This window comes from Microcaecilia unicolor, chromosome 11 (assembly GCF_901765095.1).
Source record: "Microcaecilia unicolor chromosome 11, aMicUni1.1, whole genome shotgun sequence".
NCBI classification, from domain to species: Eukaryota; Metazoa; Chordata; class Amphibia; order Gymnophiona; family Siphonopidae; genus Microcaecilia; species Microcaecilia unicolor.
This window is the reverse complement of record NC_044041.1, coordinates 124,811,928-124,827,613: the sequence shown is the minus strand read 5'-3', so window position 1 is coordinate 124,827,613 and position 15,686 is coordinate 124,811,928. Positions and strand designations below refer to the sequence as shown.

The window sequence follows — 15,686 nt, the reverse complement described above, 5'->3', positions numbered from 1 at the left end:
ATGGCGAGTCAGCTAGCTATTTAAAAAAAAAAAAAAAAAACCTCTTGTCGACAAGTCAGCAAGTCGCAGACCGAGAAGTGCAATTTTTATGGTTCTCAGGATGCCTAGTACTGGTGGTCAAGAGTCGTCTAAATATTTCGCAGTCTCCACAATATTTTGGGGTTACATGCGACATAGTTGCAAGGTTTTTTCCCCTGGGCAATTGCCTTTGCATTCTCATGAGCTGCACTCCTGTGCTCTTTATCTTTTTGAGTGTTCTGAAGCATTTGCAGCTTCCCTTTTGTTTTTTTCCCCGAGACTGCTGCTCTTCTTTTTCGGCATTAGTTGAGTAGGACATTCCTCCTGGCATTTGGTTTTACTTCCAGGACTACCATGTGGTCTCTTTACTTTGTAGCTTAATTTTTTCCTTCTTGGCTCTGGCATTCGGTTTGCTTTCAGGATTACCATGTGTCTCTTTACATTGCAACTAGGGGACTGTCAGTCGCTCTCGGAGCAAGGAGGTATCCCTGAGGGACTAGCGTTTTATTCTGAGCACTCTGTCTTTGGTCAGCATTGTTGCCATGTTATGTTAGTCCGGAATGCTCTTTCTGTACTCTCATAGGACTGTTATCATCTTAGGTTTCTTCAAAGACTCAATCCTGCTCTCTGGCAGGACTGTTTCTAGCTTATGTTCTTTCCGAATGGTCTTCGGTCTCCTGTAGGTCTGTTGCCTTCTTAGGCTACATATTGAGGCCCTGGTAGGTCTCTGGTCTTCTTGTGTATTGAAGGTACATCCTTTCCTCGGACAGTTCTACTATCTGGTCATTCTGTTTCTTTACAGGGCTTGCATGTGCCCCCTTTACACGATTGACATGTATGTCATTTTATTTTTGCATGTTTTCACTTTTCTCTGTAAGCTGCCTAAGGGGTAATCTAGCGAACAGTGCAGTGAGATGTCATCGGGGAGGCCCAGCTTCGGTTCTCACTCTGACTCTAATCGTCCTGCCTCCTAGGTGGGTTCACATCCGCACTGACGTTTGGTTTATTTCATGGCTGATGTCTGTTTTATTCAAGGGGAGTCATTTGTATGGATCTACCATCTGACCAGCCCTGTAGCATGCCATCCCCTTCTGGCATGGTGGCCTTCTCTTCAGGTCGGGCATTTCGCTTAGATATTTGGATCTCAGGGGCGTAACCCTTATGTTTTTTGTTTGTTTGTTTGTCCTTGCAGATATACCAGGCTGCCTTTTAGGTTGTCATCTTGACTTTTTATGGAGCCGAGGGGGTTTTCTGTTTTCTCTAGAGGACCTTCTCTCTTCCCCAGTCCGGCCTCTTTGTTTCTCTCTTGCTCAGGCTGGTGCATGCTCTCAGTCTGGGACAGGCATTCAGCCTTGCTAAGCAGGATGGCATCTTTTGTAGTTGCAGTATTCTCTTCTCAGCTTTTAGCCTCTGTGCCTTAGTGACATTGTCAGAGGGACAGGGTGTTATTCTTCTTCGCACGATAATTCAAAATCATCTTGTTTCCTTTAAGGTTTCTTTCTCCTTTCAGACACTGTTGTTAGTAGCCATGGCTTCAGCTAGCAGGGTCAGGACTGCAAGTTTCTCTCATACAGGTTTTCTTTTTTTCCAAGCTAGTACGTCTAGGTAAGAGGTACTTCTTCACCTGGGTATTTCTTTTTCACTCTACCTTAGTTTCCCATTTTTCATCTTTTCCAATCACTTTTTTCTTACTGGTCTGGACTCTTCTACTGGCGTTCAAGATCACAGGAAATTATATGCTTTATATATGCTTTACATATTAAAACAGATCTTATATATTTAGAGAGCTGTTACAAGCTATTTGGTCCTTCCTTTTGGTACTTCTAGTCAAGGTAAGGTTGCCGTTGTTTCGGCCTCACTATATCTCGACGTATTAAGGAATTCATACCTTCTATTTGTCTACTCACTGGGGGACCATTTCCTGAGAGTGTTATAACATATGCTCCATCTTGAGAAGCGGGGTTCTTTCCTTCGCACAGCGATTTTTGGTGCACTAGGTGCACATTTTGTACGGTGCCATTTTGAGCTTATCTTCATTCTCTTTTGATTGATATACACTCTACATGTTCATTGTCGCCAGGAGGTGATCTATGCAACTCGGAGATGCTTAGGGGTTTGAAAGGGTCCCTCCCTTAAGGTTACTGCTTTGGTACTTCCCATCAGTCCAATCCTGGTCCGGTCCGGAGGGACGCTAAGGAAGGAGAAATTAGATCTTACCTGCTAATTTGCTTTCCTTTAGTCCCCCGGACCGGACCAGGCCCCTCCCATATTTTGTCACTTTTTCAACGGGGTATTAAAAAAAAAAAAAAAAGACGCTTGTACATATATAGGACTTTAAGTGGACCATGCCACGTCTCTGGTCGGAGTTGCTGGTGGGTTCAGTTGCTGGAATATATGTTTATGTATGTATTTATATCTCTATATATGTATGTATATATTTATATATCTATATATGTATAGAACTTTGAGGTCCTTAGCACTTCTGTGCTGAGAGTTGCTGGTGAGTTCTAATTCAAGTGAGCCATACCACTTCTCTGGTAGGAGTGCTGGTGAGCTTTCCTACAAAAGGGACATACCACTTCTCTGGTGAGAGTTGCTGGGGTACCCAATTGCTGGTATATATATATGTGAACCTTTAAATAAGCCATGCTAGTATATATGTGAAACTTTAAGTAAGCCATACCACTTCTCTGGTGAGAGTTGCTGGTGAGCTATAAGACAAGTGAGCCATACCACTTCTCTGGTGAGAGTTGCTGGTGAGCTATAATACAAGGGAGCCATACCACTTCTCTGGTGAGAGTTGCTGGTGAGCTGTAGTACAAATCGGGCCATACCACTTCTCTGGTAAGAGTTGTTGGTGAGCTCTGATACTTGGCATTGCCGAGTGCTTTGTGGCTGCTAGGATTCCATACGGCACAGATGGTCTTTCTTTCTTTCTTTCCTGCTTTGTTATTCAAATACTGAGGCTAAGGTCACATGGCCAGGGCTCCTATTGGCTCTCTAGAGTCAGAGTTTTTCTCAGTCTCCACCTGCTGGTAGGCGAGCACAACCCATCAGTCCAATCCTGGTCCGGTCCGGAGGGACTAAAGGAAAGCAAATTAGCAGGTAAGATCTAATTTCTCCTTCTCAGTCTCCAGCAGATGGTAGTGAGTTCCTGTGCAACATTGTTCTGGTCTGGAAGGCTTGTTGTTTTTTTTATCTAATTAGGGTACACTGGGGTTGGCCCCATAAAATATAAAGAAAATTAAAAGATAAAGGCAACTGAGGACTTGCGGAGTTTGTTCTTAAAGTCCAAGGGCGGGGATAGGTGCAGACTTAGTGGCTAGATCCTACACCCCTTTCCATGGTGTGAGCATCCCAGGATTGTGCCTTGGTCCCCCTTCCTCCAATCATGGGAAAAAAGCTCTTTGAGTGCCACCAGAATCCAGGAAAAAACATGCAAAAAAAATAGAGGTCACTTTGTTGCTGACCTGAAGGAGTTGGGAGCCGACTAGGTATTGGAGGGGGGAATTGAGCCTTTGGTATTGGTGGAGTTATCAGAAACCTTGGTGCTGTTTCCTTGTGAGAAGGGCATGGTGACTGTAGTGGAGCATGGCCATCAGTGTATGACCTTAAGCTCCAGGTTGCTGGTAGCATTGACAAGTGGCCATGCTGCGGCTGCTGCAAATATGAAACGTGTGCCTTGCAGACAGTCCTGGGTCTTTTAGAGAGATCAGCATCTGGGCTGAATTAGATGAGGAACACAGTTTTGCTGGGAACATCTACTATTTTGGGCAGCTCTGACTCTGCAGCAGTCAGAGGAGCTGCCAATGCTTTCTCTTAAGGATTCAGTAGGGGAAGTTTTGTTGTGTGTGGGGGGGGGGGGGGGGGGCTTCTCTTTTCTCCCCTTGGTTCATGCTTCTGGTGTTCCAGGCATTTTATTTAAAGCACGGAATGCTTGCGAGTGAACAGGGGAGTAACAGGGGGCTCCATGAAGTTGAGGGCCCTTCAGGAACCAAGAAGCTGAAGTTGGCACATATGCTGGAATTGGAGGATGAAGGATTAGTTGAGTTGGTAGGCTTGGGGACCCTGCTTGAGGAGTTTGGAGAGTCTATGGATTCCTGGATGGGAACCCCTTGGAGGGGGAAGCAGAGATAATCACCAGAGGGAATGCTTCCATTGTAAGGATTTTCAGATATGATGAGCTTCCTTACCCTGATAATCACAGGTTCTTGAAGTGCTACAGCAAAGCAACCACCAGAGATAGCCAAGAAAGGGGATCCCCTCCTTGTGAGGGTTTGGAAGCCTGCCAAGATTTTTCCTGTGCATTTGTGGTCTCAGTGATGGTGGACGTGAAGTGGCAGTCACACTTAAGGTCAGTAGTTCCATGGTGCAGTGTACCAGTTGCCACCACTGAGGAAGGAAAAACTCCACCACCTTAGGGTGGATTCTCTGGTTTCAGCAGTGACCAAGAAGACTACTGTTTCTTTGATAAGTGGAGTGACAGTGAGGGATCCCCAGGATTGTTGGAAGCCTTGTTGAAGCATTCATTCATTTGTAGTGATGCAAGTTGCAGCGTGTAGAGGTTATGTGGCCTGGGCTTGTTTTTGCTGTGCAGAGTAGTTGCCCAATAACCCAAAATGGGATTCTCTGGATGTGACGGTAGAGTCATGCGTCTTTAGATTGGGTTGACCTTTTTGGCTGATACCATGTATGATTTCATCAGGCTTTCCATAAAGAATCTAGTTCTGTCATCACAGAGACAGCTTCTGTGGCTTGGGAGTTGGTCAACAGATGAAGCTCGACTTACCTCAGTAAATTGCCTTACCAGGGTATACTGCTATTTTGCAAAGACGGATCTAGGAGAGTCATATTATTTATTTATTTAGATTTTGCTCACACCTTTTTCAGTAGTAGCTCAAGGTGTGAGTTACATTCAGGTACACTGGATATTTCTCTGTCCCCGGAGGGCTCACAGTCTAAGTTTGTACCTGAGGCAATGGAGGATTAAGTGACTTGCCCAAGATCACAAGGAGCAGCAGCAGGATTTGAACTGGCCACCTCTGGATTACAAGACCGGTGCTCTAACCACTAGGCCACTCCTCCACTCCATAGATTCCTAGACTTGTGGAGGATCAGCTGCCTTGTTCTTTCCAGTCGGTCACTGCCAGGGACTGATTTAGAGAGACTTAAGAGGTACAATCTAGGTAGAGTTAATGGATCTCGGAGGAGTAGGTTGTAGTCCTGTCAGATCGCTAGGAGAAGAAGATGTGAAGATGCTCAAGGAACATCTGGAGCCTTTTGAACCTCCCAGTGAAAGTGTTGGGGCCCAGATTTAGGTGGTTCACATAGGTGGTCATTTTGAAACTCTTACCAGAACTGGGCCCAGATAACCTCGGATCAGTGGGTGCTGGAGGTACAGGAGGGGTATGTCCTCAAGTTCGTGCACCTGCTGGTTGACAGCTTCAAAGTCTTCTTGTTGGTCACCTCAAAGATTGAAGGTCGTACATGTGACCTTGGACAGTTTAATGCAGTTGGAGACACTCCCCTATGCCACTTAAAAAATAAGGAACAGACAGATAATCAGTCTACATTTTGTGACACCCAAGAAGATCAAAATAAAAAAGGTAATATATGACACCAAATCCAACCTGTAAAAAAAAAAAAAATACTATAAAGTATAGAACTTAAAATATATATCATAAAGTATATAACAAAAGGACATCAGATATACTTTTATAAATTATGTTTGATCCATGGGACCTCTTATAGCGCAAAGTTATTTTAAGTCCAATCCTCAGAATAGTTTCAGTCACTTGTCACTCCCCCCTCAATTACTTAAAAATGAGCTTCATTCAGTATATGAAAAATAAAAGAATATAAAATATGTATATTAGCAATCACTTATCTGCACTCAAGTTTCCAGCACTGAGAGCATGGAACACAAATAAAAGCAATGGCATTTCGGCTAGACACCTGCCTCTGGGATTGGTAAAATAAGACTGAAGATTGCTACATATAACTCTGTGAGTAAAACAAAAAAGTCAAAACAGATAGTCAAAACATGCCACAAAAAAAAAAATGCTTACTTTATTAGACGTAGCTTAAGGTGGAGGAAAAACCACCGATCACACGGCTTATAAGCATCGTTGTCAAGGAATGCCTAGCACCCGCCTGGGGCTAACTCAGTGACCACCTGGAGGGTCTGTCCCCAGCATTGCTCAGGTCCGCCTGCACCTGCCGCTTGTGCTCAATACTAGCACCCTTCTCTCCACTGACTGGGTCTCAATTGCCTTTGGGCGGTCTCCCAATCTCAGGTTATTCCCTGGTGATTTCTAGGTTACTGTGGCCACACTCTCAGGGGTCCCATAGTTCCTAGAAAACACCCATAAACGTAAACCACAAACCACCAGGATTCTTAGTCCAGAACAAAAGAGCCAGTAAGCTAATAAGGTTTAGTGTCACAAAATTAGAATAGTGAACCATATAAAACAGATGGAAAAGTAACAGGTAACTGAATAAGGATCAGTATTAAAACTGTCTAAACACTTTGTCACTACCTGGGTAGCACCTGGGAAGCTTCAGGAAATTAACTGCTCACAAGCCTTGAACAGGGTTTCAGGACGTACTGAGACTAAATATTACCTCACAGCTTAGGCGGGAAAAAACTGCCACTTCTGTAACAGCTTTACAAAAAAAAAGACAATCACTATCTGCTGGCCAAACAAGGGAAATGCACTAGGGAACAAATATGTTATACATTCACTTAAGAAGTCACGGACGTAAATCCCCTGTTTCATCACAGTTATGATGTCAGCGAATCGGAAAAACATAACGTGATGATGTATGTTTCTCTTTTTTAAATCAAGCCAAACAGAGAGGGTAACCAGCATACACCGAAATTACACAGACAAAAAAAAGCAACACTGGGCCTTCAAGACTGAGACAACAGGAGTATTTATTAAAAGGACCCGACACGGGCTGTGCTTTGGCGTTAAGCAACGCCTGCCTCAGGGGTCAGGGTTTGAATGTAATAGAATAAAATGTATATGTATCCATATCTCCGAATTTGTACAGAAAAAAACTTAAAGCTGAGCGTGTCTCACAGAAATGACAGCCGCTATATAGGTAGAAACTCCTGTATTTAGCCTTGTATTTTGCAAAAGCAAATTCTAAAATCCTGTATTTTGCAAAAGCAAATTCTAAAATTTTATAGTTTAGAAAATTACTCAAGATGTTTTTATATAAAAATATTTTCATGGTTTGGAGCTATGATTAAGTGTTTATCTGATGTGTGTTTGATATTTTAATTTCCTGAAGTGTGCTTCAGTTTTAGGGTCCTGATTATTAAGCCATGTTATAGGTGCGTTAGCGTTTTTAACACACGTTAACCATGTACATGCGTTAATGTACGTGTCTATAATATCCTTAAAGGCACCTACACAGTTAGCGCATGCGCTAATTGTAGGCACGTTAAAAATGCTAACACGCCTTAGTAAACAGGGACCTTAGTTACCTGCACTGAATTTTATGGCTTTTGCGGGCTACAAGACTGTAGTGTAATGTAATGATGTAATGTAAGCGAAAAAAACATTATACAACTAATCAGGAGCCGACGAGAGAAGGAAAAATTCTAGACTTGGTCCTTAGTGGAGCGCATGATCTGGTGAGGAACGTTGTGGTACTGGGGCCGCTTGATAACAGTGATCATAATATGATCAGTTTTGATATCGACCTTGAAGTAACTGTACACAGAAAGTCAAATACGTTAGCGTTTAAGTTTAAAAAAGGAGACTATGATAAAAGAAAAGAACGGTAAAAAAAAAACTTAGGGGGGCAACTGAGAGAGTAAAAAACTGTACAACAGGCGTGGACGCTGTTCAAAAATACCATCCTGGAAGCCCAGGCCATACATATTCCGCGAATTAGAAAAGAAAGACGGAAGTCCAAAAACAGCCAGCCTGGTTGAAAAGTGAGGTGAAGGAAGCTATTAGGGCTAAAAGAAACGCCTTCAGAAAATGGAAGAAGGAACTGTCTGAAATAACAAGAAGCAGCATAGGATGTCAAAGCAAATGCAAGGCGCAGATAAAGAAGGCCAAGGGATTATGAAAAAAAGCATTAGAGGCAAAAAAAACATAGTAAAATTTTTTTTCGGTGTATTAAAAGCAGGAAGCCAGCAAAAGAATCGGTTGGACCGCTGGATGACCGAGGGGTAAAAAGGACGATCAAGGAAGACAAAGACGTAGCGGAGAGACTGAATGAATTCTTTGCTTCGGTCTTCACCGAGGTAGATTTGGGTGGGATACCGGTGTCGCAAATGGTATTTCAAGCAGACGAGTCGGAGAAACTTACTGACTTAACGGTAAACCTGGAGGACGTAATGGGGCAGTTCAGCAAACTGAAGAGTAGCAAATCTCCTGGACCGGATGGTATTCATCCTAGAGTACTGACAGAACTGAAAAATGAGCTTGCGGAGCTACTGCTAGTGATATGCAACTTATCCTTAAAATCGAGCGTGGTACCGGAAGATTGGAGGGTGGCCAATGTAACGCTGATTTTTTAAAAGGCGCCAGGGGAGATCCGGGAAATTATAGACCGGTGAGTCTGACGTCAGTGCCGGGGAAAATGGTAGAGGCTATTATTAAAAACAAAATTACAGAGCACATCCGAGGACATGGATTACTGAGACCAAGTCAGCACGGCTTTTGTGTGGGGAAATCTTGCCTGACCAATTTACTTCAATTCTTTGAAGGAATAAACAAACATGTGGACAAAGGGGAACCGGTTGATATTGTGTATCTGGATTTTCAAAAGGCGTTTGACAAGATACCTCATGAAAGTCTACAGAGGAAATTGGAGGGTCATGGGATAGGAGGAAATGTCCTTTTGCGGATTAAAAACTGGTTGAAGGATTGGAAACAGAGTGGGGTTAAATGGGCCGTATTCACAATGGAGAAGGGTAGTTAGTGGGGTTCCTCAGGGGTCTGTGCTAGGACCGCTGCTTTTTAATATATTTATAAATGATTTGGAGATAGGAGTAACTAGCAAGGTAATTAAATTTGCTGATGTCACAAAGTTATTCAAAGTTGTTAAATCGCGACAGGATTGTGAAAAATTACAAGAGGACCTTACGAGACTGGGGACTGGGCGGCTAAATGGCAGATGACCTTTAATATGAGCAAGTGCAAGGTGATGCATGTGGGAAAAAAGAACCCGAATTATAGCTACGTCATGCAAGGTTCCACGTTAGGAGTGACGGACCAAGAAAGGGATCTGGGTGTCGTCGTCGATAATACGCTGAAACCTTCTGCTCAGTGTGCTGCTGCGACTAGGAAAGTGAATAGAATGTTGGGTATTATTAGGAAAGGTATGGAAAACGGGTGTGAGGATGTTATAATGCCGTTGTATCGCTCCATGGTGCGACCGCACCTTGAGTATTGTGTTCAATTCTGGTCGCCGCATCTCAAGAAAGATATAGTAGAATTGGAAAAGGTGCAGCGAAGGGCGACTAAAATGATAGCGGGGATGGGACGACTTCCCTGGCCTAGGAACCTAGTGTTGCATGTGAGATTTTGTAGCTCAGGATTTCTGTTTCTGCTTTCTGCAGCTCAGTTACAGTCATATTTCCTCTGACCACTGGTTCTTGCACGTTATTCGAGATGTTTATGCTTTTCACTTCACCAAGCTTCTCTCAGATGTCTTCCTACAGTCTCTCACAGCAATGCAGGTGAGGTAGGGGAGGCTTTACAGAGGCTCTTGGTCCTTCGGCCATTTCCTCGCTCCATTCTTCAGAGTTCAATTTTACTTTCTAGTTCCCAAGAAGGAATTTTTCTTCATTCTATTTGGAATCTCAAGACCGTCTATCGCGCTCTCAGAGTATCAAGACTTTGTCACAAGAACCTTTGATCCGTTATAGTGACGCTTCATGCAGGAAAATTTTTGGCGAAAGCTTATCTGCATATTCCTATCAGTTACAGTCTCTAAAAGTTCTATCGGTTTGCGACTCTGGGGGTACCTTCTGTCGTTTCGGGCTCCTCTGTTTGGTCTCACAACAGCCCTTCCCATTTTCACCAAAGTTATGCTACCTCTCAAAAAAAAAAAAAGGAGTTTCTTGTTTACTCATATCTAGACGACTAGCTAATTAATATCTTGTCGACAGAATCAGCAGGTCACAGACCGAAGAGTACAATTTTTATTGGTCTTAGGTGGACTAGTAATGGTGGCCGAGATTCATCTGAATCCTTCGCAGTCTCTACAATATTTAGGGGTTACTTTCGACATGGCGCAAGCTCGTGTTTTTCTTTTTTCTTTCTCTTCCTCAGGGCAGAGTTCTCAAGCTGCAATTTCAACATTACCTCTCGGTCGAGTTCTTTGTACTCACCATGATCTTCATGTCCTTAGCTCCATAGCAGATACTTTGGAGCTAGGTCCCCTGAGTCAGACCTCTCTTTAGGTCTCTCCAACTTTCTCTTTTATCCGGATAGTCCTTTCGAATGGAATTGGTCGCGGTCTTTGTGCTCAACATTAGCTTCCCATTCTCTGCTCCATGACAGCTAATATACAGCTAGTTCCCTGGACCAGGTCTCTAATTAGATCTCTCCATTTTTCTCTCTTATCCGGGTGGTTCTCTCGGATGGAATTCCTTCAGCTGAGGTTGCCTCTCCGGTCTCACGAGTGCAGTAGTCTGTCTCACTGCAGAAATGCCTTTACAGTCGAGAGTTTTTAACGGCCGACGTCAGTCTCCGCAGTTGGGGGGGCCCTTTGTTTAGCCACGTTGGCTTAGGATCTTTGGTCTCCTCTGGAAGCTTTCCAATCCATCTTTTTTTTGGGGGGGGGGGGCCAGAGCAGTTTGTCTATCTTTGGAGGAATTTTGTCCCCTAGTGTCAAGCAAGGCGGGAACAGTTCTGTCGGGCAAGGCCATGGCAATGGCTTATGTCATCTGCCAAGGAGGATCAAAGAGTCTACTCTTGAGATTGGAGGCGGTGAGGCTCTTGGCATGGGTAGACATTCGCTTAACTGCCATTTCAGCCTCCCATGTGGCGGCAGTCAAACCTAGATCCAGGGGAATGGACTCCCATCTTTTCAGTGTTTTCATTTGATAGTTCCTCACTGAGGCACTTCGGTGCTACTTCTTTTTGCCTTCAGTCTCACAAAAGTTTCTTGCTTCTTCCGTCGCGGAAGAGTCTTGTCAGCGGCAGGAATAGATGCCATCGTACAGCAGTGGACTTTGGTCTTCTGTGCGCGTTTTCTCCGTGGTCCCTTGCGTCATCTCTTTATAAAAAAAAAAAAAAGAAGATCGAGGCACATGACGGTCCCGTAGTCCAACTAGCTCCAGCTTGGGCCTGACATCTGTGGTACACGGATCTTCAGTGTCTTTTGTCAGCGTTTCCTCTACATCTTCTTTTCTCAAGGACCCTCTATGGCACGGCCCGATTCTTTGTCTTAAGGCTTGGCTCTTTAATGTACTCGATTACCTAAGAGTGGATATTCAGCTTCAGTAATTCCTATTTGGCTGTGGTAGCATCGTTGGTCCTTCTTTCTATATTACATTTGCACCTGGAGAATTTTTTGAGTTTTGCTGTTCAGATGCTGCTATTGTCCCTTATCGAGGTTCAATGGCAGAGATGCGGGAGTTATTTTACAGAGGGGGTTTTGAAAAGTTTATTTCTCTCTTCTCTTAAGGTGCAAGTTGCGGCTCTTTCTATTTCCAAGGTCAGTTACGAGCTAACTCTTTGGCCACTTTTCCGGCTGTCTTTCATTTCTTGAAGGGGGTTAGTCTCTTTCACCGCCAGTTCTAGTGATCTTTCCCTCTAGGGATCTCAATCTTGTCCTTCTTCTTCCCTTAGGGGTTTGTGTCTGGTACCTTCTTTCCTCTCTGACGAAGCTCACGTTTTCATCTTTATCAATCAGTATTTCCTTACTGTTACTGTTCTGGGTTCCTCTTTGGGCACATAGGATCAGAAGAATTTGCATTCTTTACCTATTATTTAACGCTATCTGGCAGCGCTTGGATTGTCTTTTTGTCCTTCTGGCTGGTGGGCTTATGGGTTTTGGCTGCTTCTAGCTTCTGCTTATCTTCACACCGGGAGAACAGTTCCAGGGACGGTTAAAGCGCATTCCACAAGACAAGCAGTCTCTTTGCCAGAGCTATTCTTAGTGACATCTGAGGACATTTGTACCCATCAGTCCAATCCTGGGCTGGTCCGGAGGGACTCTAAGGAAGGAGAAATTAGACCTTACCTGCTAATTTGCTTTCCTTTAGTCCCTCCGGACCGACCCAGGTCCCTCCCATGTTCTTTCATGACTGTGCTTTTCCTTCTTTCTGTGTTTGGAGTTATTGTGTTCAGATGTTCTGATGTCAGATACAGAGCTGTTTGACAACTTGATGATAATAAAATAAATAAATAACATTAAAAAAAAACAACAACCTTTTACACAGACGATTCTGGGGGGGGGGGGGGGGCATACCTCTGCTCTGGTGAGAGTTGTTGGTGAGCCCTATTTCACGGCCATACCTCGGCTCTGGTTAGAGTTGTTGGTGAGCCCTATTTCACGGCCATACCTCGGCTCTGGTTAGAGTTGTTGGTGAGCCCGATTTCACGGCATAGCTGACGGCATAGCGTTTCAGGAGTGCTTTGTGGCTGCTTAGATTCCAAGGGGCACAGAAGCTTGGTCTTTCTTTTCTTTCCTGCTTTGTTATTCAAATACTGAGGCTAGGGTCACATGGCCAGAACTCTTATTGGCTCTCTAGAGTCAGAATTTGTCTCAGTCTCCTCCTGCTGGAAGGCGTGCACAACCCATCAGTCCAATCCTGGCCCGGTCCGGAGGGACTAAAGGAAAGCAAATTAGCAGGTAAGGTCTAATTTCTCCTTGTTTCCCTTTGGCCCATCCTGCTTCTTCTGACATCACTTCCTGTTTTGCATGGGTGGGATGGGTCAGAGGGAAAGATTCGAACCAGGTTGTATGTGCAACGCTGCTGCTGCTGGTGAAGATCAACAAACTGGCACAGGGTGGGTGGGTCATGTTGAATTGTGAATGGGGGAAAAGATGTCTGATTGTGCTGAGAGATTGTCAAAAGAGCAGAATACATGTATTGGTGTTCTCAAGATTTGTTCAGCATTGACTTTCTCACAAAGGATTGCCTGACATGGATCACATTTCGCCCTAGCCAGAGGGCTGCAGGAGCAGCTAAAATATAAATAACATATGAAACTTGAAATTATAAGAATCAAATCAATAAAAAATCATAAGCGGTATAAATCGTACAACTAAAGAAAGAAATAATCAATACAATACCAAAATATAGCTTTAAAACAGCCCTGATAAAAAGAATTAATATTAAAAAAAAAAAAAAAAAAAGCTTACCAACAGTACTTCAAACATATAAACAGATGGCAGCACTGATACATGTATTCTGTTTTTTGACTCTTCTCTGCTCCATTTGCACACTAAGGGCTCCTTATTTGGGACTGTGCTCAGAACAGGATTTTGGAATGAAAGAGAGCAAAAAGATGTTTTGAGGATGTTTTAATCACAATTAATAATGCATTAATTACAGAGTTAACTACAGTTAAAATGCAGCCCTAATCGTAAAGAAAGTTCTGAATAATTGACACCAAACTTGTGTTTCCTAAGTAAAATACATTCTAAATAAATTACTACATAAATTTAAACAGCCCAAGCAGACCCCTAATCTGTCCATCAATGCCAAGCCACAGGTAAGTATTTCTGGAACAACCAAATATTCAACAAATTCCTAAAAGTTAGATAATTACCACTGATCTTAATTTTGTTGGCATAGTGTTCCATAATTCTGAGCCTTTCTAACAATAGTCTTATTCCATGTTGATTCAAAACAATGTGTTGTCTTGTTGCTAAAACAAGTTTTAATTCTTGGGTCAAGCATAATATTGTAGATGAATAATACAAAGACAAGAGAAACTTAGTCTTAACCTGTTTAACTTCCTTTCTCTGTGATCAATCGGGGAATGCAGACATACTAGATTGTGACATCATCCTGATGGCTCCATCTTGGCCCTGTTCTCCCCTAGCTCATGTAAACCTTTGGAACTCTCTTGAAAATGTACAGGGGTTCCCATGCAGGTGGTCATCGCCTTTTAGTCTCATTTTGTCTGCTAATTCCAGTGAAAACACTGCCCTTATGACATTGGGTTATTTAGATGAGGAGGAAGAGAGCTATATTGCTGCTTGAGCCAACAGAAAAACTAAATTGGGGAGGACATGCCAGTGAAGGAATGCCTATATGGGGCATCTGCACATTATGAGCCATTAGATTTTGTATGGTCTTAGTCCTGAGTATTTAAAACATTTAATTTCTGTATATTATCTAAAATGTTATGCTCAACCCAGAAGTTAAGCAGCTGGCTGGCTAAGCCTGAGCACTATCAAATGAAAATCCTTGTGAGCTGTTAAGTTGCATCCATGCTGAATTAATTTTTCCCCTCTCTTTTTCTCCATCGTCTATCTAGTACACCAGATACTTAGAAAACCACACCGTGATTGGGACCCGCAATGTCTACCAGCGAGCCTGTGGCTACCACTTGCCCAGAAACCCGAATCTGCATCTGCTGTGGGCAGCCTTTGAGGAAAAGCAAGGTAGAAAGAAACTTTTACATGGGGCCTGACCTCTTGAAGTCCTTCCGCTCTTGCAAGCTGGCAGTAGGGCACAGGGATGTGTTCTGTCTGACATGGCTGTTCACAAACCTGAGTCCTTTCTTGACTGTCCCTTCTTGATTCTTATTACTGAATCTTCTTTCATATTTGCTTTATATTTTTTCAAATTCACAAATACCCTCCTAGCTTTATTTTATTTTAGATTTTCTTGTTCTCACATATCATAAACTAGTCCCCTGATGGAGACAAAGGGAGATGGTAAAATGAACAAAAATTATCTTTATCATGAGAATAGTGACAAAACTTAAATACCTGGCTTCTATAAGATCTGATTGTGCCCTCTCAGCTCGTTTCTGTTCCTTCGAGACAGATTTAGTTCTCCCTATGTCTTGCTGAACTTGAAAGATGATTTACTATGGAAATATCCACTGGTTTATATATGACCTTGCTTGTCACACATTACTTGGGGTATCTGCAATGTAACAAGAACTCCTTGCAAAAAAAAAAAAAAAAAGGACTGACAGGGCACTAGGGCTGCCAGTGGTATCCTTAAACATTAGTACACAAGGACCAGATTTGCCAGTTCCCTTTACTTTTTCATAACAGACCTTGTGGTCAGTGACTGTTGCCCTCATGTAGCTGGTATTGTAAGTTTCTTATCCGTGCCACTGCCTCACTGTATCAGTTTATTAGAAAGATTTTGCACAGCTGTCAGCAACCTTTCAGCAGAATGCCCTCTAACCCTAATGACAGCTTCCACCAGCGGTTTAATTTTCTATGGCTAAAATAATTTTTTCCTTTTTTTTTTTTTTTAATTTATTGGGACTTCATAATAAATCAGGATGTTCCATGTAAAAGAGAAAAAAAAACGATTAACTTGTAATTTCATTACTGTCTGTATCCGTGATGGTGCCCTATTCCCCTTCAGTCTTCACAGGCATAAAGCGGAAATTAAATACTATGGGAAAATGCTACTAGTTATAACATAGTGTGGTAAGTTTTTCCAAGCAAGCCTTGCAAAAAAAGCCGTTAGATTGTCGAAATCCGGCACTAAA

At 43.0% G+C, this 15,686-nt stretch overlaps 1 protein-coding gene across 1 annotated transcript in view; it reads left to right on the top strand.

Annotated features, from left to right (window-relative positions):
• LOC115480978 (nascent polypeptide-associated complex subunit alpha, muscle-specific form-like) overlaps positions 1 to 15,686 on the top strand; it is a 278,693-nt gene that overhangs the window by 138,210 nt on the left and 124,797 nt on the right. Inside the window, exons 9-10 of the mRNA XM_030219963.1 lie at positions 14,487 to 14,613; positions 15,560 to 15,608. Of these exons, the coding sequence (XP_030075823.1) occupies positions 14,487 to 14,613; positions 15,560 to 15,608 (176 nt within the window). The remainder of the gene's footprint in view (positions 1 to 14,486; positions 14,614 to 15,559; positions 15,609 to 15,686) is intronic.